At 43.4% G+C, this 25243-nt stretch overlaps 2 protein-coding genes across 2 annotated transcripts; one reads left to right on the top strand and one right to left on the bottom strand.

Moving 5' to 3' along the window:
* The first annotated feature begins 2 nt into the window (after positions 1-2).
* RPA2 (replication protein A2) lies at positions 3-7182 on the top strand. The gene is made up of 9 exons (XM_033158033.1): positions 3-70; positions 2214-2305; positions 3193-3294; positions 3619-3732; positions 4298-4372; positions 5164-5277; positions 5568-5681; positions 6758-6852; positions 6953-7182. The coding sequence occupies exons 1-9, from the start codon at positions 52-54 to the stop codon at positions 7035-7037; spliced, it is 810 nt and encodes a 269-aa protein (XP_033013924.1). The 5' UTR covers positions 3-51; the 3' UTR covers positions 7038-7182.
* A 998-nt stretch (positions 7183-8180) lies between these two features.
* On the bottom strand, positions 8181-23896 carry THEMIS2 (thymocyte selection associated family member 2). The gene is made up of 6 exons (XM_033158032.1): positions 23615-23896; positions 17341-17481; positions 14447-14677; positions 11627-12657; positions 9417-9579; positions 8181-8461 (listed from the first exon to the last, which is right to left on the bottom strand). Exons 1-6 carry the CDS (start codon positions 23706-23708, stop codon positions 8361-8363), a joined length of 1761 nt encoding a protein of 586 aa, XP_033013923.1. The 5' UTR covers positions 23709-23896; the 3' UTR covers positions 8181-8360.
* Positions 23897-25243: the final 1347 nt, after the last annotated feature.

Here is a 25243-nt window from a genome sequence, read left to right as displayed (position 1 = left end):
TTCTCGGTGCGCGCTGTTCCTCCTCCTCCTCCTCCTCCTCCTCCTCGCGGCATGTGGCTCGGCGGTGCTGGTGAGCGGCTGCTTGCGGTGCCCGTGCTTGTGGGGATCCGCTGTTCCGCGAAGGCGGCTGGTCAGGGAACGTCACGGAGCCTCTTCCCCGGGGTGGGGGTGGGGGTTTCGGGCTCCTCCTCCTCCTCCCTGTGCTGCCCTCGGGCCCCGCTTCTGCAAGCCCATAGTTTGGGAGTCAGTACAAGTCTCCTCGACGTGCCTCGCCTGCAAAACCCCGGCGAGGGAGGGGGGCACGGGAGTAGGCAAGATTTATGTTGGGGGAGGGGGCAGAACTTCATTGAGTTATTAAAAAAAATGATTTAGGGCCTGTCCCCCCTGGCTACGTCCATAAAGGAGGGGGCGCAGTTTTGGGGCGGTGTCCCAGTACCCCTGAGCCAAGGCTGGCTACCATAGGTAAACTAGGCAGCGTCCCCACATTTTAGGGGGCTTCTTCCCTCCCCCCACCAAGCACAATACAACCCTTTGTGCTTCCCGCCTCCTTTATACAACCAGCCAGCCTTCGTCTTCTTTGTCTTTAACATTGCATTGCATTAATTGCATTATTATTAATTGCATTATAAATATTAATTGCGTTATTAATATTAATTGCATTATTAATACTATAAGGAACAAGCTGTTAAACGTTGAACAACACAGATAACTAGTGATATTGAGTCACAAGGTTGCTGGAGGAGCGAAGACTATTTTATTGGGGAAGTCATTTAACATAATAGGAAGTGTGTAAAAGTGGGGTGGAAAGGTACACAAATATTGGCACAGGAGGAGCAGGTGCACTGGGGTAAAAGAATCAACACTGCTTGACCGAGTTGCCAAGGGGCTGCTTAAAGCAACCAGAAGCAGCTTTCGTTCCATTCTGAGTTCATTTGGTTATGCAGGGCTGCCCTAACCACTAGGCAGGGTTGCTAGATTCTCGCTCAGAGAAAGCACCAATGTGTGTCCTGCATTACAGATAGCAGTGGTGGGGGCTGTAGGGCTGTACTGTTGGAGAAGCTGGCCACTGACATTGCTGCTGCAGCATGCTTAGTGCTGGGACGGGAGGGGCAAAGGGGCCTTCTGGTGATGGCAGCTGGGTGGCTACTCCTGCGAGGAAGGGAGATGGCTTTTGGGAAAGGCTTAGCTGTGCAGAAGGACCCACGTTCAGTCTCTGGCAGCCTCCAAGGTAGGCCTGGGAGAGGTCCCCTGCCTTGAAACCCAGGAGAGCTGCTGCTGCCAGTCAGTGCAGACTGTACTGAGTTAGGTGGCTTAATGGCCATCTGGATGAGTCCTCTTCCTAGGTTGCCTTCTTCCATACACTTTTGAGGCACTTTTCAGTTTGTGCACCTGCTGGTCTGGCTTTGCCAGGTAAAGTTGGGGGAGGTGGGGAAGATAATAAATCACCCAATCACCACCCCATGCCACAGTAGGACTCTCATCATCATTTGAATGAAATTGTATGGACTCTACGTCCTTGGAGATTTTTAAGCAGAGGTTGGATGGCCATCTGTCATGGATGATTTAGCTAAGATTCCAACATTGTGGGGGGTTGGACTAGATGACCCTTGGGTCCCTTCCAGCTCTATGATTTCATTGAATTTGTATGAATTGGGGAGGTGGACGTAAAAGGTGTATCAAAGTGGGGAGAGGGCAGCTCTGTGTGTAAAATATTTGGGTGTGGAAGAGAGTGTTGCGGGTGATCCTCAAAGACAGGTGTGGGTTAAAATGACTGGTGGGTCGTGCCTCCCTTCTGCTCAGGTGTTTTGTCACCTGCCACTGGCCATGCAGCTTAGCTTAACTTTGCATATGAACCAGCGATGCTTTGTTTATGAGTAATAAGCCAAGAACAAACCTTAGCTTCCACTTACGGTTTGTGGAAAGAAAACTTGGTGCTGCTTCACATGTAATGTAAAGCCAAGTTTTGCGAGTAAGCTGTGGTTTATTTCTGACCATGACTTATCATTATCAGTGAACCAGGACAGTGTGGTGGGCTTCTTTTGGGTTTCTTGGAAGCTGCAACTAATGGCTGACAACTCTCCCTAAAGTGTTCTATAATGTCTTTTATAGATTTTGCTCCATTCACTTGGATGACTTTAGCTCTTTTTAAGTTCAGGGACCTAACAGTGTGAAAATAGCTTTGCAACTTATTTTTATTTTGATCTCATTCCCAGGTGGCTATGACAATAGTTATGGTGGTAGCGGATATACACAATCACCTGGAGGGTTTGCATCACCTTCAGCAACCCAAGGTGAAAGAAAATCGGTATGTAACTTGCCTGTAACAAGTGAGAACTGTTACACTTATGAAATTATTATTATTATTATTATTATTATTATTATTATTATTATTATTATTATTATTATTTGCTTCCCTTCTGAAAGAGTCGTCACATCAGTTTCATAGAATGAAATGCACTTTGTTACAGAAATAATGTTTGGATCACAACTGTTCCCCTCATCTGAGGACAGAGCTGAATTTGCTGCCCCTAAGCTAACCTCCTGCCCTTGGGTGTAGTGGTACAGACATTGTTCCATCACCACTGCTGAAGTAAGAGTCAATTGCCAGTCTGATTGGTGTCTGTATTTGGAATGGGGTAGGGCACTATGTTCTTCTTTGCCTCAGGCAGCAAAATGTGTGGGCCAGTTGTGCTGTTCTGGTCCTCATGACTCATTAGCGTGTTTATTTTCTGTGCAGGTTTTAATAGTTGGCTTCTTGGTATATAACAGTTATAATAGCACCACAAAAATCCCATTCTCTTGAAGCTAGAAATTGAAATTTTAACCTTTAAACTTGATAATGGCAGTCTTAATTTATGTGGAAAGAGGTAAACCTTGATTTCTATTGGTGGCGGTTTATCTGTGGATCATATTTTAGGAATCCTTTACAGGCTTTGTAGTTCGTTATGCATTTATTTTAATTGTTTGCAGTGATCCATAGCAGTGCAATGATAATTAATTAGAACACTTTTACAACTCTTGCTTATTTTTTAATAAAAGTTTATCATTTCTTCCTCTAAGCATTCTTGCTATTCTGTGTATATATTTTTTCAAGCTGCAACAAAACTTGTTAATTGAACTCTGCAATAAAAAAATTTTCTTTTCAAAGAGCAAGCTCCTGAAGATGAAAATTTTAAAATATTGTCTTTGCAGAGATCAAGATCACAAAATATTGTTCCCTGTACAGTGTCCCAGTTACTTTCGGCTGAACAGGTAGATGATGCTTTCAGGGTCCGAGATGTTGAGCTTTCACAGGTAAGTTAACCAGCCACACTGCTGTATATTGTTCTGGGATTAAGAAAATCTGTCATGTTCCACCTGGATTGTTTTACTAAAGTACTCCTCAGAATTTTCCTACCTGCTTCCTTAAATCGAACATTCTTCTTAATCATGAGACATATCTGCTGGTTGTGGCAAACTATTATTCATTTGGGGTGGATAGATTTGTGGGCAGTAGTTAATAATACATAGAATGCTATATTATTTAACTAAATGCTCTTGGGTTAGTTTCTAAGCTTGTGAAACAACTTGAAGCTAGAGGTTGTGTCAGTAAAAAATGTCATCTGTTTCTCTCTGCAGGTCATTGTTGTTGGCATAATCAGGCATGCAGAAAAAGCACCAACAAACATTCTCTACAAAGTTGATGACATGACTGCAGCCCCGATGGATGTCAGGCAGTGGGTTGACGCAGATGTAAATATCAGTTTGTCTAAACTAAGAGAGCCAGCATCATGTTATAGTTAAGAGTACCCGACTAGAACTGGGGAGACGTGGTAGTGGGAGGCTTGCCTGGCATCTTACCTCTCCCTCATTTTCTTGTGTAGCAGAAGTAGAATACATAATTTAAAATAGCTAAATAGTTCAAATTTGCTTGATTGAATTCTTAAAGCAAGTTGCATAGAATTTAACTTCATTTGGTGCATAATTTTTTAATTTGGCCTAGTGTCTGTCCAATCCCTACCCATGATTATTCCACAGGTTTGTGATCAGGCAATGATGTATTCTAGCAGCAGAAAAACCTGTAGGGAAGCAGTCATAAAAACAAGAGGAGCCCTTCTGATTGGACTATGCAAACTATTGACACCTCTCTAACTGTGCCATTATTATGGGAAAGTGAGAAATTGTATTTTGAATGGCTTTACCCATATTGTTATATGTATTATATATGATGGTTGTTAAAACACTTTCTCAGGTTTGATTACCAAATTGCTGGTAAAGGCCAAGAAATCACCATTCTATTCTCAATTTTATTATACAGGAGGCAGGTAGTGAGAATGTTGTGGTGCCTCCTGGAACGTATGTGAAAGTTCTAGGCCACCTGCGATCTTTCCAGGTAAGAAGATAAGATTATCCGTTACTAATACTGTACCACTCTTCCACACACCTAAAGGGCTAATCCTTGCAATACAGAGTCCTGTTCATTTTTTGTGTGACTATTAATTACTCAAGTCAGAAGGGTCTGTGCTCCTATGAAATCAGTCCTTGATACTTAATTTGAAATGTGTTCCTCTGTTGGGAATTGGATTGTATTTAGTTTATTAGTAGATACTCTCTCTAGCTTCATGGAGATGGAAAACATGCTTCTAAGCCTAATACACCCATCCCCATTTTATTCACCACTATATAAAATACAGTGTCAGAACGAGTGGATTTGGCATACGTGAAAACAATACTCCCTCTAGAGAGAGAATATGACTTGTCAACGTCTGATGTACCAAATTCATTATAATTTTTTGAAAATGTTGATTAGGAGTGGTTCATTTACTAATGTATTCTCGGATGCAGAAGACTCTTAAGATATGGGGCTAGTAATCCAAACACTGAAAATTTGAGCTTTGGCTTTAAAAGGGAAAGTGAAAGTTTCTTAAGATCATGAGCATAATTAGGAAAATGCACTCAGCCATTGTTTTAAGATGCCACTAAAATTAGCAGGGAGCACGTTTACATTTTTTAAAAAAGTTTGTTTCCCCCTATAACTAATGTAAAAAAAATTAGAAGCTAACATTTTATCTGTAAGCTGCCTTGAGTCCCTGTCAGGAAAAAGGCAGGGTATAAATCAATATATAATAGTAATACCTGGGCAATAACTGTTCAATGAGATGTCATTTGTTTCCTTTATCATAGAACAAGAAGAGCCTGGTTGCATTCAGGATCCTGCCACTTGAAGATATGAATGAATTTACCACGCACATGCTTGAAGTCGTAAATGCCCATATGATCCTCAGAAAAGGCAATATGGTACATGTCAAAACGAGGTGCACACTAACCTTTTCACGGAGGGCAAACAATTTTGAAACATTTGATTGGTGAAGAAAAATGAGCAGCGCAGAAAGTGTTAGCAAGCATGAAGTTTGCACTAGCACAGCCTTGGGTCTTTTTCGGTGGCACAGACAACCTCCCAACAACACTATCCTTTAGAAACTTGTAGTTGCCTGTCACATGTTTTCCCCAGTTCTAAAACTTTTAATTTCACACCTGTAGTATTATATAATAACCAAAGTTGGTTGTTCCTTTTCCATGTATCTTAGCCCATGTCAATGAAGATGCCGCAACCACTTGGCTTGATGGGGATGGGCAACACGTCAAGTTATGGAGGAAATGGCGCCTTGCCAGTGAGTGGGCTCACAGCACACCAGACTCAGGTATGCATTGGTTTTTCTAATGAGAATACAAACTCTTAGCTTTGAACCCATTGCTTTCAGCCCCTATATCTACAGAGGCAGCAGTCTTCCTGCCTCTTCTGAGTTTCTCTCATGCACACAATTTATTGTACGTTGGGAATTTGCCATACAGTCTAGTCATAAATGCAGTGGGTGATAACCAATGCTAGTCCTACTAAGAATAGGCCTTTCAGTGAAGTCTACTCATGAGTAAGACTAACATTAGATATCAAGCAACATAAAACACTAAAGCATTCTTCTAGGAGTGACAGGTGGCTGTTTAAAAAGTGGGGAACTTCCCTGATTGGCAAAAACAAAACCCTAAGAATGAACTGAATTGCAACGAGATTCACATAAGCTAGGGCCTTGCTTCTTCTTTTTCGTGCAAACATTGCTTAGGGTAGAGTAAAGACACTTCTTGCTGTGTTCTTCACCTGAGATCAAGTACGGAAAGCTGCATATGAATTATAATTCTGTCAAAATGCCCCAATTGTTTTTGCAAAATTATTTTTAAAAATACGTATTATTTCCAACATTTATTTTTGATCATTTCTATTTTGTCTTTTTGTTAATAATCAAGGCAGCTAAATAAAAAATAATACGATCAGCTAAAATGTTGTAATTTGATGTGACAGTGACAAACACACAGTAATAATATGAAATACCAAACCACCCATCATAGTATAAAAAGAATAATATCAGAATAAAATCCTGTTTGGATCATAGCTTGCTAAAGACCTTCCTGAACAGGAAGGCCTTGAATTGCTCTCTAAAAATGTGCAAGTACTCTTCGTCAGTAGTAATTTAACCTCTTTATTATCAGTTAAAGTTAGTATATTATTCCACTGGTGAAAGTTGATTTGCTTTTGCTACACCTCTGTTTAGAATTTCAGCAGTTATGTTCATCCTGACAACAGGAGGAATAACATTCTATCATAATTGTGATGTGCATTGAACGTGTTTCTTAAAGCAGATGGAATATTACCGGTAGTCTTGGAAGTCTATACTGCAATGCTATTTGTGTTTGTGTAACACTGTTTTATTTCTTTCTGTTCAAGATTCTGAATTTGATTAAAAGCTCCGCATCTGCTGAGGGGATAAGTCTTCAGGATCTGCAGTCCCAGTTGCGTAGTATTAATCTGCCAACACTGAAGTACGTATATATAGGCAGCCTAGGCTTTTGAAATGAGAATTTACCCAGTGTTTATCTCAATTTTCCAGTTGGATATTTTATTTCTTGTTCTCTTTTCCAGGAAAGCTGTTGAATTTCTTAGCAGCGAGGGACATATCTATTCCACTATTGATGATGAGCACTTTAAATCTACAGATGCCGATTAATGCTTTGTTTAGATATAATACCTTGGTCTAGTAAATGATTAGACCAAGATAATCATATCTGAACTGAGTTGAAGTGTCCTTTGAATTTGACTGTTATGGAATGAGTGGTTTCTGCCCAGATCAACCATCAGATTATAATGCAGAAGTGACAAGCTGTACATCTAAAGAAGTTAGTATCTTTATCTGTTGATGGTGAACATACTATTCTAGATAGACGTAAGTAGTGCACAAATTAATAATAGTATAAGGATACACAAGCAAGTGCATGTATTTCAGAAGAGAAAAATGGGCTTGATGGGAAGAACATTCAAACTTAAAAAGTCTTTGCTCATATTATATTTTGGGCAATTTTGGAAGTGATGACTCCACCCAGCTGTGACCCTTGACTGGTTGCCATGGTTTGGAAATGGCACGTCAGATTTCTCTATAGGTAGAAGAAAAATGCTTAGAGTTGTTATATTTTTTTAAAATTCTGAACACGTCTGTTCCCCACTGCACTTTGAATGCCGAGTAGCCTTTTTTCAAGAAACATTTCCTATCTCAATAAAGCTATTTTTATTTTGCATCCGTGTTTCTTTTTCTTTTGTTGAGAATATTTGATCATGCAATTACTATATATAGCTAACACAGGGCTGGGCAACTTTTCTGTCTGGGGGACTCTGCAATCTAGCATGGCATATATATTTTACTGCAGTACTGATAAGGCCTAAAAGCTAGGCTTTTTTTCAATGGCATAGGGGGAAAAAATTCAGTCAAGCCTCAAAATTTAACCACCACTTGCGTTTTAGTTATGCTAAAATAGACCCTGTTGTCAATACACAATGCAAATGCAACTGTGCAGTTTTGAAATAGGCAGAAGTCTTATGTTGAAACCCTTAACATATTTGTGTAACTGGTCCCAGTACACCTTGTTAAAACAAAATGGTAAAAAAACAGCTTCATTTGAATTGCAGACCCATATCATTTTATACTTCAGCACTTTGGAAAAGAATGAGCAGCTTGTTACACTGGCCTAGGGATGGACAAATTGTTTCTGGTGTAATTTCACAAGTGTTCTTTCGCAAGTCCATTCTTCACCCATTTCTGCAACCTCTGAATTTTTAAGAACATGGTTATTTAAGTACTGTATGTATTTGAGCTCAGAGTGCATAAATTCAGCGAAGTATGCAGTATGACATCTGATTGGTGTATTAGTCCAGTAAGTGCAAAGTAGATCTGTATGCTTAAAAATACAGAATTCTCCTCATTCCTGAACTGGGCTCTGACCATGGAAGTGGGGAATGAAAGACCTAGCCTAGGACTGTGGCTTTGTAGACAGGTATCTCAATGTTTAATAACAGTTCTTCGCAGTTTGGAAGTCATTTCATAAACCTCATTGTTAATTTCTTCGTAGTCATGATCCGAATCATCACTGAAAGCTGTGTCTGAAAAATAATTCATGTAAAATATTTATTTTATCCCACTTTGGTGCTTTTGCATTCTGAAAGGTAGCATAAACAAATAAAAATAATACACATTTCAAAACAAGAAACAATTTACTGAAGGCAGCAAATGAAAATATAAAAAAGTCATTGCAGGGCAATTTATTCTATATTCTCAAGTGTACTGCATTAACTGCACATTGACCTACTGTATAGGATTGTTTGATGAGTCAGGTGAAATTTTCACAAAGGAGGCACCACTGTGGAAAAGGCTGTGTCTTGCCTAGCCTAGCTAGTTGACAGTTCACACAGCAAATATAGCACATTCTACTCATGTAATAACACGCTGATTCCCAGACCACCTGCTGGCCTGATTGAGAAGGCATTGGGCCACATCTGGCCCACGGGCCTTAGGTTGCCTACCCGTGGACTAGGGTCTTTCACATCTTCTGCTGTGTGATCTTTTAACAGCAGCTGACTGGGATTGGCAAGAGCATATGCTCTTTTCACCGAGTTATGGTCCCTTTCCCACTTAGCCTGTTTGCTCCCCTTTCCAGAGAATACTGAGCTAATGATTTGGGAGATCTAGGGTAAATTTGATTGGTTTGATATGTTCATTGCCTTCACTGTAATTCAGAGCTGGGGAACCTCAGGCCCGGGGGCCAAATGCAGCCCTCTAAGCCTTACTGTCTGGCTCTGGGGAGTCTACCCAGGCCACAGCCCTCTCTAAGCTAGCTTCACATGCCCTTGAGTGTTTTTGCTTGGCTGGAATGTACCCTTGAACTCTGATAAATGGCTCTTGCTTTCCTGGATGGAGGACAGAGAGGGATGTGTGTAGAAACTAGCTTGCGTATTTTACAAAGTATTCATTGCTCCACCCACTTTTTCCTTTGGCCCTTGGGCTGAACAAGGTTCCCCACCCCTGCTGTAGTTGTTCACAAGCAAAAAGTAATTATACCTGTGGTTTGTTTCCCGGGTTTAGAACACTCCTGGAATCTTTGACGTTCGCATTCCATGGTGTACTCATTAAGATTACTCCCACTTGCGCCCGTTTGCTTAGGTCCAGAGAAGTGAAGTTTTGCAGGCTCTCTAGATGTGCTGCTTGACTTGCCAGAAGGTAACTGGTACAGGAAAACAGAACAAGTATTTTCTCCCCTGAAGGCAATTTATATCTTAAGATGCTAAGACCAGCTTAACAAACTTAGTCTAAACCCAGCCCTGAACTTCTGTCTTTAAGAAGGAAACTTAATGATTTGATTACTAAGCTACTTGCTTCAGAAGCCAGTGGGATGAGCTACTGCACAGTAAATAAGCAGAGGCTAGCAGGCTAAGAATCTTTTAGCAGTGTGTTAATAGTTGAAGGCAGAGCTGGATTTGGTGGAAAGTGCCTGCCTGGAGTGCCGAAGTGGGAAGTGGGAGGCTGGCTCGGAGCAAGGCGGTGGGGTTGGAGTGGGGCTCCTGTGTAGTTAACTGAATGGTCTTATCAGGGGTGGATGCTTAAGATAGTACAGTGGTACCTCAGGTTACATATGCTTCAGGTTACAAACTCCGCTAACCCAGAAATAACGCTTCAGGTTAAGAACTTTGCTTCAGGATAAGAACAGAAATTGTGCTCTGGCGGCGCAGCAGCAGCGGGAGGTCCCATTAGCTAAAGTGGTGCTTCAGGTTAAGAACAGTTTCAGGTTAAGAACGGACCTCCGGAACGAATTAAGTTCTTAACCCGAGGTACCACTGTAATGTGTATTGCTTCCTGGACTTCAAATGGTCTTACAGGGATTGAAGTTATTACTTTACATAACTTTTGTTGGACCATTACTGTTTATTGTGTTGAGTGGGGCCGTGGTCATCTACCCTGCCATCTCTGACTGTCAGAAAGTACTTTCTGAGTGTAAACGCTGTTAGACAGTGGAATGGTCTCCCTTGAGAGGTTGTGGAATCTCCTTCCTTGGAGGTTTTTAAGCAGAGGTTGGGTGAACATTGTCATGAATGCTTTAGTTGAGATTCCTGCATTGTGGGGGGGGGGTTGGACTAGATTATCCTCTTTGTCCCTTCCAACTCTATGCTTCTATGATTGTACGATTCCATTATCCTAAGTCTTAACCAGATGGTGCTGTTGCTTGCCACCTTCTGTCTACTCAGCTATCCCCTCAACAGCTGAGATAAATAACGCAAACATTTCATCTTATTTTGTCAAGTTGGCAACTCCGACCTGCATGGCCAATGTTGTACTAACATTCCTTTTCTTTTTTAATTCACTGGAAAAATGACATCCATGCCCATTAACAAATCAGTGGGTGGCAGGGGGGAGTGAGCACAATTGTGATTAGTTCCATGCATGCAAAGTTGGCATCTTGTGTTAGGAATTAATCATTCATTCAACTTGTGCACCAAAGTCATGAAATGGGCCACCTATACATTTTTTAAAAAAAGGTGTTCAGAAATTGAACAAATGGAAGAGGGGAATCAAAAGGCACTACTTGTTGGGAGAGACAACTAGGTTTGGAGATGGTTCTGCCCTTAAATCAGTATTATTTTGTCTGATCCTAGGGACAGCACACAATTCGGCTTTCCCAACCTTTCAGTATGATGAAACTGGTTCTGAATGAGTGAGGGTTATCTTTATTCATTTTTAGATTATGTGTCGTAGCAGACACAATTTTAGAAGAAGCATTCCCGAATGAAAGAATGTCTCTTCTAAGATACCTGCAATCTATAAACTTTTAAGGCCACAAAATACAAATAAGTATTCTTTGTTTAAAAACTTGCTGGCTTATTAAGCAGTGGCACCTCTTTCATCAGTCAATTTTTTGAAAATCCATTACAGTGGTACCTTGGTTTACGAACTTAATCCGTTCCGGAAGTCCGTTCTTAAACCAAAGCGTTCTTTAACCAAGGCGTAATTTCTCATAGTAGCGGGGGACTCAATTTACAAATGGAACACACTCAACAGGAAGCAAAACGTTCTTATTCCAAGGCAAAGTTCACAAACCAAAACATCTACTTCTGGGTTTGCAGTGTTCTTCATCCAAGTTGTTCATAAACTAAGCTGTTCTTAAACCAAGGGACCACTATAGTTGACTAAACCGTTCCAGTCCTAGTATTTAATGCTTTGCACAAACACATCCTGCCCCTGCTGTATTTTTCTAATTCTCCCGTATTCCTTATTACCTTAGATGTTTCCGCTGCGTTCTTCTCTCCTCCTTTGGCCTTTCTGAGGTCCATGTTGCACTTGGAGTCCTTTCGCTTTGGAGGTCTCGGAGGTGCTGATGCATTGCTGGGCAGTATCTTTAGCAAATGATAATAAAAGGCCTCTGTCAACTCTTCCACCGCGGGACTGCAAGTGGGAGGGGTGGCCTTTGCTGGCCCTCCAGTGAAGAAGAGAGACATGTCCAACCACTGTGGAGGAATGTCAAAGGTGAGAGCTGGCTCCTTAGCCAGGCTGATGGTGAGAAATTGCAAGTCGATCCTGGTCTCCAGGGTCAGGACAGAGGAGCAGCCTAGAGGATCAGAGGCACAGTCAGTACTAAGCACCTTGACCTCACAAGGCAGCTGCAGGTGCTCCACTGCCTCAGAGATGGTATATTTCCTGCTGTCACGGACATCCTCTACAAAGCCAGCTTCCAAGAACAGGGGCACATGGATTTGCTCTCTGTCCTCATCTCCATTGTCCCTGCAGCACACAAGCATGTCCATGGCTGAAGGGTTGCTGGCTCTCGTGACCTGCAGCACCTCTAGCCGGTCTCCTACACTGAACAAAGGAAATTCCCCTTCGCTGCTCTCACAGTCCTTGGTGACAACAACCTGCAGTTTCTTGGCTGAGGCTAAACTGAGGGCCAGCTCCGAAGTGCAGCTAAATCTGCGTGGGCATCGGCGAAAGCGGCCTTTGTAGCTGCTGGAGAGGAGGAAGTAGCAGGTCCGGGCCTTGCCTTTGCGAGAAGAGGCCAGGACCCTCCATGCCGAGGACTTGCTGTGGATGTGAATCCGGCAGCCCTTCTGTAGGTGGGAGAACCAGTCACTCTGAAAGACCGGCAGGCTCTCTGGGGCCTCGAGGATTTCTGCCTCCGCTGGCAGGGCTTTCTCCATTGCCAGGACCTCGCTGAGCATCAGCGGCTTAATAAAGTGGATGTGCTGGGACTCCTTGGTGACGTCGACCACTTCTACATCCAGCGTAGAGTTGATTTGCACAACGTCATTTCGAACTGGAAAAATAAGCGCCACACGGTCATTAAGAGCCCTGGCAAAGATTCCCACAAACAAGAACCTGCCCATAAGTTGAGAAATCCTGTGGAAGCTGTCTTTGAAAGTTGGGTGGGAGGCTTAAGGGAGAGAGGACTTAACTTTTTTTTTTTTTTTAATGGAACTCCTGGGCGTTTCCACCTGTTGCTGTCATTATCGTCTAGGCTCCACAGCTGGTGGAATGTATATGGTGATGGGTCCAGGGTGGTTTCTTGGGGAGGGCATTCCAAAGCATCAGTGCCATGACTAGAAAAGGGTCTGCTTTTTGTTCCCACTTGCCTCACAGCAGTCAGCAGGGTAAGGACCCAAAGAGCATCTGCTTTGCATGCAGAATGTCTCTCGGGTTCAATCCCTGGCATCTACTGCCTGAAATCCTGAAGAGCTGCTACCAGTCAGTGTAGACCAGGGGTCAGCAAACTTACCGCGCCTCGGGCCGGTGTCTCCAGCACCAATTGCGCGGCGGGCCAGTGGGCAGGGGAGCGCGTGCCCATACGCGTGTGCACACGCTATTTCCGGCACACTTCCAGGTCAGAGGAGCACTGGAAATAGCTTGTGCACATGTGCACGGGCCTCCTCCGACCTGGATGTGAACCAGAAATAATGTTTACGCATGCACACAAGCTATTTCCGGTGCTCCTCCGACCCAGAAGTGGGCAGCTGTGCCGTGCCGTGCCGTTTCGGTAAGAGCGGGTGGCGGGGGTTGCCGCAGGCTGGATAAATGAGTCCCTCGGACTGTATCTGGCCCGCGGGCCTTAGTTTGGAGACCTCTGGTGTAGACAGTACTGAGCTAGATGAATCAGTGGCCTGATTTGGTATAAGGAAACTTCCTGTGACATAGATTCATAGAAGCGTAGACTCATAATGAGTGCCCACACTCATTATCAGTGGCATTCCAGAGTCTACAGGGGAATCCCATCACCTGCTGCTATGGCTGTACTTGGATGGATCTGCAAATGGTATAAATATGGAAACCATCTCTGTATCTCTCTGTCTTTGTAGAACTCACCACATGCACCAAAATTCTTCAGCATTGGTGGCAAGAATGGCAAATCTGCCTGTTGATTTCTGTCTCTCATTTCATTATTCTTAAGGTCAGCTTTCCCTATCACCACATCAACTTTTGAAAATTTATCAGCATTGTATTCACTTTTGCCTAATACACGCGCATTTTTGCTAAACAGTTTTCCACAACAGAATGGATTTTTATGTGCTTATCACTCGTCTATGAATTTTTATGCAGCCTTTGCCCTAGTATATAAATTGTTGTATACATTGTTGTATAAATTGTTGTATATCAGGGGGTTGGACTGGATGGCCCTTGTGGTCTCTTCCAACTCTATGATTCTATGATTTACTTGGCTGGAAGGCTGCATTGCAAAATTTGGAAGAAGTGTGAATTTCAAAGGACAGTTGTGTTTCAGTTTGCCTATTTCTTCAGAGAGTGCCAGTTAGATAGGTTTGCCTTTCAGAGTGGAGCTGAATTGAATTTCACACAGCTACCATTTTTGTAACCCCTAAATGGCATGGGCTTTCCCATCGTGTGCTATCTGATTCTTTAAGAAGGGAGATATCAGGGTCTGAACCTAGAACTTCCCATGTGCAAAGCAACCTACCAGGAAGGTATGTTCCCCGAGCAGACATTTTGGCAGAAGTGTACACATGCACCTCGCCTTGAAAAGGCAAACCGAATCACGCTCTTCCCTCCACCCGTCTTCCCAGCCTAGAGGAAGCCGCAGCTCAGTCTATACTTACAATGCATTATTGCTTTCACTTTATAGGTTGGGTAGAGCTGGACCTCACTCTTGCCAATTTCCGGGCAGGTTAGCCTCTTCTGCCGCATGACTGCTGACCGCAGGACCTCCTGGATCGTGTAGCGCTGTGGCTTTTGGCAGTCCAACAACTTGTCCTTGGTGAAGAGAGAGCCCCGAGAGAAAGATTTCCTCTGTGTTCCATGTGGCAGTTCTGAACTAGGCTGAAAAAGACCTGGGTGGGGTATGCAAAATTAGAGTTGTTATTTAAAGTAGCTATATCCTGAGAGGGGCCGTCTGCAAATTGCCAGTGTGGTGGTGGTGGAGAGGACACCGATTTGCATAGCAACTTCATGTGCTAATTTATATGTACAGACGCCAAATTATAAGTAATTCCTATTGCTTTAATAGGAATACAGTATGATCTCACCATAGCAGGAAAGACCAGGTGGCAACTCCCAAGTATGGGCAACTCCAAGTCTGCTGCCCTCTCCTCATAGGGCTCTTTATTTTTAAACTAGTCTTGGACTGAACAGCCCTTCAAAGAGAGGAATGGCCAGTGTGGTGAGTCATGGGGTGGCAGGCTACCTGACACCAGGTTACCTGGATGGGGCAGGGCAGTGGCGAGGTTGCAGGCAGGGCTGGTGCAGCTGCAGAGCCAGTCAGATGCTTCTGCTGGTGGTCTGCACTGCCCCAACCTCACCGTTGTCTTGCTGCATCAGGTAAGCAGCAGCAATGGCAGTGTCAGGAGGAGAGTCCTGCCCCGTTTGTTCCTGGCACTGTTCCGTGTAAAGCAAAACATATGACAGCCCTGTACATCCCAACTTTCATTACAAGCTTTTTCTTGGTGGTTTCAGTCTAAAGCAATAAAATACAAGGCAAGAGCTGTATACACGCCTGAGTGTTAATTCACGTGGGCTTTTGTGCACCATCATCCACACACAAGCACTTTCAGTTGAACTCAAATCTCAGTGTTTCCCATTCACACCCGTGGGTGGTACTTGATGGGATGCATTTGCACACTGTGTTCTTGTCTTCTCCCCACAATTAGTACTGTACTTCTTCACCCTCTCTATTCCAGGAACTTAATGTCCATTGTGCCCATGCATGCAGGTAGGCCTTTTAATAGGGTACAAGTTTTCTGACAAACCAGATTTGCATAAAGCAGCTCCTCCTCCTCCTCCTCCTCCTCCTCGTGTGTTGTGCCTGTTCCCACCAGTAGCCCACCCTCCCTAAGTTCTAGAAACAAGTCCCTTGTGGGCATGACTGCAGCTATTTGTTTTACCTGTGAGTGAGAAACAATTATTTTTGGGGAACAGGTTTTCTGATATATCGAACCTGCACAAAACAGAGGGTTAAGAAAATAAAGTTGGAAGGGGTGGGTGGGTGTCAGGCCCTAGCAACAGCCCACTAAATAGTGCCTCTCACCAGTGGAAATAGGGCGTGTCGGCACCCATGTCCAAGTATAAACTGTGGAAGTACATCACATTGAATGCAGAATAAACAGATCATCAGGAGGGGCCCAGTGTACATTTAAAGTACATTGCTTCCTCCAGAGAATCATGGGAATTGTAGTTACTCCCGGTCCCAGTACCCTCAACGAATTACAGCTCCCAATATTATTTGTGTTAAATGTATGGTGTGTATACGCAGCCTGAGCCTGGTCAACCTAACAAAGTGATTGTGTGCCAGGTGCTGTCCTGTCTTCTAAACCCCCAAGCTTATACCACTGGCAAATCCTGCTCTTGCGGATGACATATTCACCCCTGAGAGAAAAAGTGCCAGGCTCTTCTGTTTCCTTGCCCTACGATCGGGCTCACGTGATTCATATTGTTGTGAAGTTTGAAGAGGAGAGAGTTAATGGCGCCAGAAGTCCGGGTCCTTTGGCCTGGAGATGCCAGGGATGAAAATGGGGGCCTGAATGCAAAGCCCATGCTTTACCGCTGAACTACGGCCCAATGTATGGCAGAGTGCAACAGCTAGATCGGGGCAGATGGCTGACAGCATGCAACACCTCTGCTAAGACACCTGCACTGGACACCCATAATAATAATAATAATAATTATTATTATTATTATTTTTAAAAAATTATATCCTGCCCATCTGGCTGGGATATAAATCCACTGAGGTCAACCAGAGCAGCAATGGCAGCTGTTGCCCACATTATAGAGCCGCAGCTTTTCTTAACCAGAAGTCAGGTATTTGGTGTCACTAGTCCCGTGTCCCTCTTCTCTGTCTTGATACTGTTTCTGCTAAGTCACTTCCTGGTGTCTGTTCTCTTAATATGTGCCTTCCTTCTGAGTCACTAAATTTCTATCCTTGCCTCAGTCTTCGAGGCGTCTCTTGAAAACCCCTTTTTCCTGCTGACAGGACTATGCCCTTGTTTAAGATTTTCTTGAGTAGCCAGTCATTTTCATGAATTGTTCCATACTGCTTTTAAAAGCTGTTATTGTATTGCTGTACACAGCCTCAATGTTCTACAAGATGGCGGGTTTATAAATGCTGTTATAACTAACTAAACAAAATGCCACTTCAGCCAAACTGTGCCTACCTGCCCAAAACACCTGACATTATATATGATGTCATATATGCTTCATTATATAAGGTGAGACAGGAAGCAGAAGTGGTTCACAAGTCGTGTGTTCCACACGGAAGTCCACTGTAAATGTAAAAATCTCTCCCCCCCCCCCGTCATGTAGGAAGGTTCAAATGCTAGATCCACATTGGAAATATTTTCATCTCAGTGTGCAGGAGGCCATCTGTGAAAATTCCACTGTGGGCACTACTAAAAAGGGCAGAGAACACTTTTTTTGTATTGTAAACTGCTTTGAGAGCATGGGAAACTTCAGCTGAAGGACAGAGTAGAAATTTAATTGAACAAGCAAACAATGCACATACCTTTAAAATCCAGCGGGAGCTCATATATGTGCCCATTCTCCACATTCTTGCAGGAGATGTTCTGCAGCTGAATATCAATAATTTTCATCAGATCTCCTGTTGATAAGCAGCATTCATTGCCAGAGACTTCATAAACAGATCCTGGAGAAAGTGGAGGTCTTAGTTAGCATATATACAGGAAGACAAGCAGGGTGGTTAAAAAGACAATATGGTTAAAAAAAAAACCTTTATTTATTTATTAAGACAATATGGTCTAGTGGATAGAGTGTAGGACCAGAGCTGCGGTGCTCCTAGTTCAAATCCAGGGAGGGACTTTAATGAGCTGCTGTCTCTCAGTTTTGGGAGCCCCCTCTCTTTTCTCTAATGTTGGGAATAACAGTACAGTATTGCCTTCCTTACAGGGATGCTGTAAAGATTAAAATAATAATAATGAAAAGCATTCTACAAATACTATCTGAAGAAGTGTGCATGCACACGAAAGCTCATACCAAGAACAAACTTAGTTGGTCTCTAAGGTGCTACTGGAAGATACTTTTTATTTTTTGTTTTGTTTCGACTACAGATACTAAGTATTATTATTATTATTATTATTATTATTATTATTATTATTATTAGATCAGATTATTATTATTATTAGCCTTTCAATAAAGGACTCCTTTGAATTGAGGACTGTCCTCTGTAAAGTAGGGCACACAGCCACTCTACATGGGAGACGTAATGCAACTTTTCCTTACAGGTTCCTTGCACCTGTTTGGGGGGGGGGGGACAGGACCAATCTGTTCAAATAGCATTTGTTCCTCTTTTAGATGCCCCTTTGAAAAGAGGTAGCCTACACCTGCTTCATCAAGTGTATGCAGAATCCAAATGAGGGAAGGGAAGGCACAGGTATGTGTCTGACTCAGAGCCAGCCTCAAGATTCAGGACTGGATAGAAGTAAAAAGCCACACAGGTGGGTGATCACTTGGGTCAGTGGGGCAGTGTTCCCTTGCCCTAACAGAGCAGAATCCAGTGACTAAAACCAGCATGACACCTTCCTACTCTTTCTCACATCTCTTTTTTTCCATTCTTCCTTGCCTGCCCCATCTAACCCCATTTTACTCAATATCCTTTTTCCCAGCCACCAATCACAGGCCCCAGCGCTTTGAAGTAGACTTCCCTAGCTTTGTACTATGGAAATGATCCCTGAAAGCATGATGAGATCATGAGACCAATGAAATGTGAGTCACTTGCAGATGTTAAATCTTGATGCACATCTCTCTCTCTCTCTCTCTCTCTCTCTCTCTCTCACACACACACACACACACACACACACACACACACAAATTTGTACACTGCTTGATTGTGTGTGTGTGTTTTAAACCCTCCAAGTTCTTTATGATGCTTTTAGCCTTTCCAATTTGCATGTTCATAATTTGTATACATGACATCCTCAAGCACATTCTTCAATGCACACACTCCATGCCACTTTCTGCTGTCTGTTCAGTAGGGAAGAGAAAGGGGAAACCCACTGAGCCTGAAATAAAACCAGCCCCCTGCCGCCTCCCACATACAAGCTACTCTGAAGGGCTCTGCTCAGCTTTGCCGTTCTTTAACCCAAAGCTCTGCAATCTGTCAGGAGAACTTCCTGATTTCACATACCCAATCTATTTTGTCTTCCCGGTAACATCACCAGTTCCCACTTTTCAACTTCTCTGACGCAATATGTGTAGTTTCGACCTTCCGCTTTATAGCTTCCCTCAATACTGTGGTACCTCAGGTTATATACGCTCTCCAGGTTACAAACTCCGCTAACCCAGAAATAACGCTTCAGGTTAAGAACTTTGCTTCAGGATAAGAACAGAAATTGTGCTCTGGCAGCACAGCGGCAGCGGGAGGTCCCATTAGTGGTGTTTCAGGTTAAGAACAGTTTCATGTAAAGAACGGACCTCCGGAACAAATTAAGTTCTTAACCCGAAGTACCACTGTATCTTCCATGCTCAGGCCAATGAAAGAAAAAACCCAATGCAATTAGGGATGGGGGAGAAATAATCTGAAATGCATACTACCACATTTGCAGTGTCTGAAACAATACACAAACTGAAACAGCCCTTTTTTTTGAAATTCATACTTCACAGAATATTGCAATGCAGTTCTTCAGCCGTGTAATGTTTGCAAAAATGCATATGGGTTGTTGTTAGAATCTGTTTCGAAATACAATGGAGTGTTGTCTCCAGGGGCGAAGTCAAATCAGTGGGGAATCGCGGCGCTTGCCGTGGCTGCAGAGACTAGCAACGTCTGCCTCTCACTTTGTTTTTGTTGCATTAGCAGAACCAAAGTGAACACACATCTGGGCAGTGTATATGGAGGTCCTGGGCTGCCTCGACAACATGACCCACCCCTCTCAGCCTTACTAATGCAGCACCAATCTGGCTGCAGAAGTTGCTGGAAGGAGGTGTACAGACACCATCCAGCCATCTTAGGGACTCCATTCTGGATTTGAGTAGGGTTTACTCCTTAGCCTTTTCTCTTCCCAAAGAGGTCCCGCAAGGCAGGATATGGGTGAAGTGTGCATATTAGTGACGATTACATCCAAAAATGCATTATACAGGTGAAACTCGAAAAATTAGAATATCATGGAAAAGTCCATTTATGTAATCAATTGTTTTCATTAGCTACTGGAGTTTAGTATATGAGATAGACTCATGATATGCAAAGCAAGATATGTCAAGCCTTTATTTGTTATAATTGTGATGACTATGGCGTACAGCTGATGAAAACCCCAAATTAGAAATTGTTAATTTGGGATTCTCATCAGCTGTACGCCATAATCATCACAATTATAACAAATAAAGGCTTGACATATCTCGCTTTGCATGTCATGAGTCTATCTCATATATTAGTTTCACCTTTTAAGTTGAATTACTGAAAGAAATTAACCTTTCCATGATATTCTAATTTTTCGAGTTTCACCTGTATAAGGAGAAATTGCTTTGCAAAAATGTGCATATTGGGCAAAGTGACATACTATTGTGTATACTGTAATAGGAGAAATTCACACTAAAATGCTGATGAATTTTCATAAGGAATTAAAATAAATAAATGAAACCTCAAACCAATTTGGATCTTTGAAGGACTGAACTTAAGAATGAAAATGAGAGAGGGAGATGAGAGGGAAAGAGAGAGAGAGAGAGAATGAGAGAGAGAGAACTGAGGGAAACCAAAATTGACAGATTTACCCACCCCTACAGATAAAACAGGATTCAATACAGGAGACAAAACAGAAGCCCTGGCTGGATCAATGTGTGAGAGAATGAAGTGGGAAAGCAAAGCCCTGCTCTCAACGTCTCTGCACGTGAGTACCACTTTAGACCAGGGATAGTCAATGAAGTGCCCTCCAGAGAGATTGTTGGACTACAGCTCCCATCATCCACAACCAGCATGGCCAGTGATCTGGGACGATGGGAGTTGTAGTCCAGCAACATTAGGAAGGCAATCATGGGCAATCTCTGCTTTAGCCCTATCCACATTCGGTGCAAAGGTCTGGAGCAGGCATAGGGAACCTTCGGCTCTCCAGATGTTTTGGCCTACAACTCCCATGATCCCTAGCTAACAGGACCAGTGGTCAGGGATGATGGGAATTGTAGTCCAAAACATCTGGAGAGCCGAAGGTTCCCTATGCCTGGTCTGGAGGATCAGATAAAGGCTCTGATAAAAAAGCGGGCAAAGTAAACAAGTCAGCAGGAAACAATAAAGCGGAACCCTGAGCAGCAGTTTCAAATAGCATGCATGCCACAAACGCACACCATTTAAAAATAAAATAAAATATAATATACACTTAGAATCCCCACACACTCTAGGCTCACACATATTTGCTGAAAACAGGTTTCTTTCTTCACACTTTTATTTTTCTTACTTTCTCCAAAACACTGCTGTAATTGCACACGTGATTGCTGTGACACAGACAATTTCATTTTTAAAACCTGTGTCAATTATAAAGGTGTCTTAACAACATTGGTCATAATAACAAAACTTTTATTCAGTCGAAACAGTCTCTTAACACCATCTTAGCCATCTCTTAATGTTTTATTTCACTTTCCAAATTTACTCCAATAAAACTTTGAGGATAAGAAGATTATCATTACATATATCTTTTTAAAAGGTTGCTCATTCTCCTCTTCCCAAATTGTGGCATCAGAATGCAATGTTCAGACAGAAGCTCATTGGATGCCTTTGGTGTCTTAACACCATTTTTCTACCTAGTATACATATACAGTCTGAAATGTGGAGGAGAAAGACTTTGTCTTAGCCATCAGGCAATGGGGTTTTCCACCTGCTTTGCCCCACCAACCAACCCTGGGAGCATTATCTGCAGATGTCTTTTCACGAACTGAATAGAGTGGAAGATTATTAGTCACGGGGGTAGGGAGTGTGGGTGGGTGAATTCAACAAAACGTAAGCTTATTTTTTAGTTGCTATTTTGTTAATGTTAATATTGTTTTGTAGATTGTGAATGCTGTAATTGTGTTGTTTAGCTTATTTTTTTTAGTTGTCTTGTTAATAGTGTTTTATAGACTGTAATTGTTTTACTGATGTTTGTTAAATATTTTATATGATTTGTGTTGTATTTGTGATGTTCTATTATGTTATTGTTTGTAAGCCACTTTGCAATTTATGTGAATGAAAAGCAGCATAGAAATAAAATTAATCAAATCAAGTCATGCCACTTCAAGCGTGGCATGAGAGCCAGTGTGGTGTAGTGGTTAAGAGCGGTAGACTCGTTATCTGGGGAACCGGGTTCGTGACTCCACTCCTCCACATGCAGCTGCTGGGTGACCTTGGGCTAGTCACACTTCTCTGAAGTCTCTCAGCCCCACTCACCTCACAGAGTGTTTGTTGTGGGGGAGGAAGGGAAAGGAGAATGTTAGCCGCTTTGAGACTCCTTCGGGTAGTGAAAAGCAGGATATCAAATCCAAACTCCTCCTCCTCCTCCTCCTCCTCCTCCTCCTCCTCCTCCTCCTCGAATCCAGCTTCTTAACCAGCTTGACTCATTGCTGCCCCTAGACCTCCCCTCTCCAGCCTCCACTTCTGCCTCTGATTCTGAACTGCTCTCTGTCACAGACTCTTCCTGCTCACTAAACCCTGTTACCTCTTCAGTTTCCGACACCTCCTCCTCCCAGTCTTCTCCCTCTGGCCACTCATCATCATCCCACCACCAATCCCTGGGCTCTGAGCCTTCTTCCCTTGTGGGTTCCTCACCTGCTCTGCATCCAGCCAGCCCATGGCAAGTGGTCCGTGGAAGGAAAAGGCTTGGGGACCACTGTTCTATAGTAGTAGCAATGGAGCTCTATAATTAACCTTGAACTTCCAACCCCCCCCCCCCAAGTAAATGAGTTGCATAAATGCTGCACCATGGCTCCTGATCACACCCAGGAACAGCCTTGCTCAAGTCATGTAGGAAGGTAAGAAGAGCCCTCAGAAGCCAGAAGAAAGGTTCACCTAGTCCACCATTCTGTTCTTCACAATGGCTGACCAAATGCCTCTGGCATGCCCACAAACAGGCCCACACGAAAGCAGCAGCCCTCTCCCATCTTTGGTTGCCAGCAACAAACATTTCGAGGTATACTTTCCCTGAACATGGCAGTCCCCTTTTGCTGCTATTGGCTAACAGCCACTGATTGACATATACTGTCAATTTGTTGATAAGAACGGGGACGACGACATGCCAATGTCTTCTTCAAGGAACTCGGGTCAATCAGAACAAAGGTCAATAGCGTTGAGGTTTCAATTTCCCATAGTGGGCAAGCAGATGCCTTTGGCAAGTCCAAAAGCAGGGTGGGAGATCAGCAACGTCTCTTGTTCCCACTTCCCCACTTTGACATAGTTGTGGAAGGAGTCCTCACGCACAACTCTTTCACAGTGAGCAACGCAGTCATTGCTTCCCCGAACACTGAACACCGGCCATCTCACCCGCAACGGCTATGCAAATAAATCCTGGCATATCGTAACAGCTTTGGGCAGGTCTGTGCAGAGGGGAAGCAGCCAGGTACACTTGCACTGGACCTAGGAGGGCTAAATCGGGGGGGGCATTGGGGGCTTGCTGGCCTTATGCCATCCTGCCAAGAAGAAGACTCTTATCCCAGGCCAGTCTTGGCTTTTGGTTAAGTTTGCAGCTCAAGCTTTGCTGTAATTACAACCAGCATGCTCAAAAAGCTCTGTTACTTGTCTTCACCTCCTGCTTCCCAACTTTAGGATGAATCTGTTGGCGGCAAAGAGAGAAGCAGTCATTGATGCTCACCTTGGAAGTAGACTCCAGAGCAGATCTTCACCACTCTAGGCAAGGAGCAAAGATCCAGATCGCAGATGTACTGGTGGAAGGAAACAGAATCCATAACTCCTGTTGCAGGCAGTGCTGGTACAGTGTGTGGGAGACTCTGCTGCTCTACAGGACAGCTGTGCTGCGTATGTGGATGTTCAGCTGTGATTTTCACTTCCTCTTTTAAGGGTTGTCTTAAAGGGGTAGCCTTCCCAAGATTGGGTTTAATGCTTGACACTTAACAAGAAGTGCAACGCAGACAAGAGGTAGTGGCTTATTGTGGTGACAGTGCACCACATAAATGTTGCTGTGTCACCTGAGCTTATCCTACTGGTGGCCAAATTGCTATTTAAAGTACTGTAGTCGAGTTTGATAGGAAATCATAATGCAGTCCCTGGGTGACTTGGGACATGTTCACAGCCTACAGTTAAAGCACTCTTATATCATGTTAGCAGTCATGAGGAATCCTGGGAACTGTTGTTTGTTAAGCGTACTGGAAATGGTAGATCTGTGAGGTTAGCACCTTTTGCAAAGTTCCCAGGATATTTTTTTGGGGGGGGGAAGCCATGGCTGTAGAAGTGTGCTTTAAATGTATGGCATGGATGTGTTGCCACAGGGCAACATCACCCACCAAAACCGCCCCTTTGGAAGTGGCAGAAGAGTTCTTTTGCACCTCCACTATTTGAGGCAGGCCTGCAGGAACTGCACAGTTTCGCACAAGGAAGTTCTCAGGTTCAGGGAGGGATCATGATGTAGTGGTAGAGAACATGCCTGCTTTGGATGCAGAAAGTTCAAGGTTCAGTCCCTGGTTTCTCCAGTTAAAAGAATCAGGTAGCAGCTGATGGGGAAGACTTTTTCTGCCTGACCTTGGAAAACCACAGAGGAGCGGGGATAGGAGAGAATTTCGATTCAGTTCACTTTTAAAGGCAGGTCTATGAAACTCATGCCTTACAAAAACAACCAGAGAACTGAAACACAGCCAGCCACCTTTCAGAATCCACACCCATCCAAATTTTGCAACGCACTTCTTCCAACCAACCAATGCTTACAAACAGGCATATTATTAGGGGACAGTATGTATACAAATGAATATACTGTGGTGGAGAGTAACACACAAGAATGCAATCTCTTAGGAGGAGAAATTGCTTGCAAAAAATGTGTTGATCAGGAGAAATCTGTACTAACGTGCTGGAGAATTTACATGAAGTCTTTTTTTTTTTTAATTGCTGCAGAAATGTGGAGAACTGAATTCAACATTCATAAAAATGAGAAATTAAGAGAACTGAAATTGGCAGATCATTCCACCCCTATAGAGGAGACAGTTTTTCATCTGGGTGGCCCAATATAAGGCAGTTTCCTATGTTCACATTGGCTGCAAACCAACTTTTGCACATCTAGCAAGGGTTTTATGCTGATATACAGTTACTAGGAGCTGTTTCCCCTGCTCGCTAACCCCACCTCCCCTTTTGCCCTTCCCCCTACACATGACCAACCCCTTCCCTTTACAGGTCATTCATTCCCCCTCACCCCAAGCCTTGCTAAACCACTGCGAGAAGGGCTTCTCTCCCCCTCTACTTCAAAATGTTTCCCCCCCTTACACTGGGGTGGGGG

This window comes from Lacerta agilis, chromosome 8 (assembly GCF_009819535.1).
Source record: "Lacerta agilis isolate rLacAgi1 chromosome 8, rLacAgi1.pri, whole genome shotgun sequence".
NCBI lineage: Eukaryota > Metazoa > Chordata > Lepidosauria > Squamata > Lacertidae > Lacerta > Lacerta agilis.
Note: the sequence above shows the minus strand (reverse complement) of the source record. Positions and strands in the feature narration are given on the sequence as shown.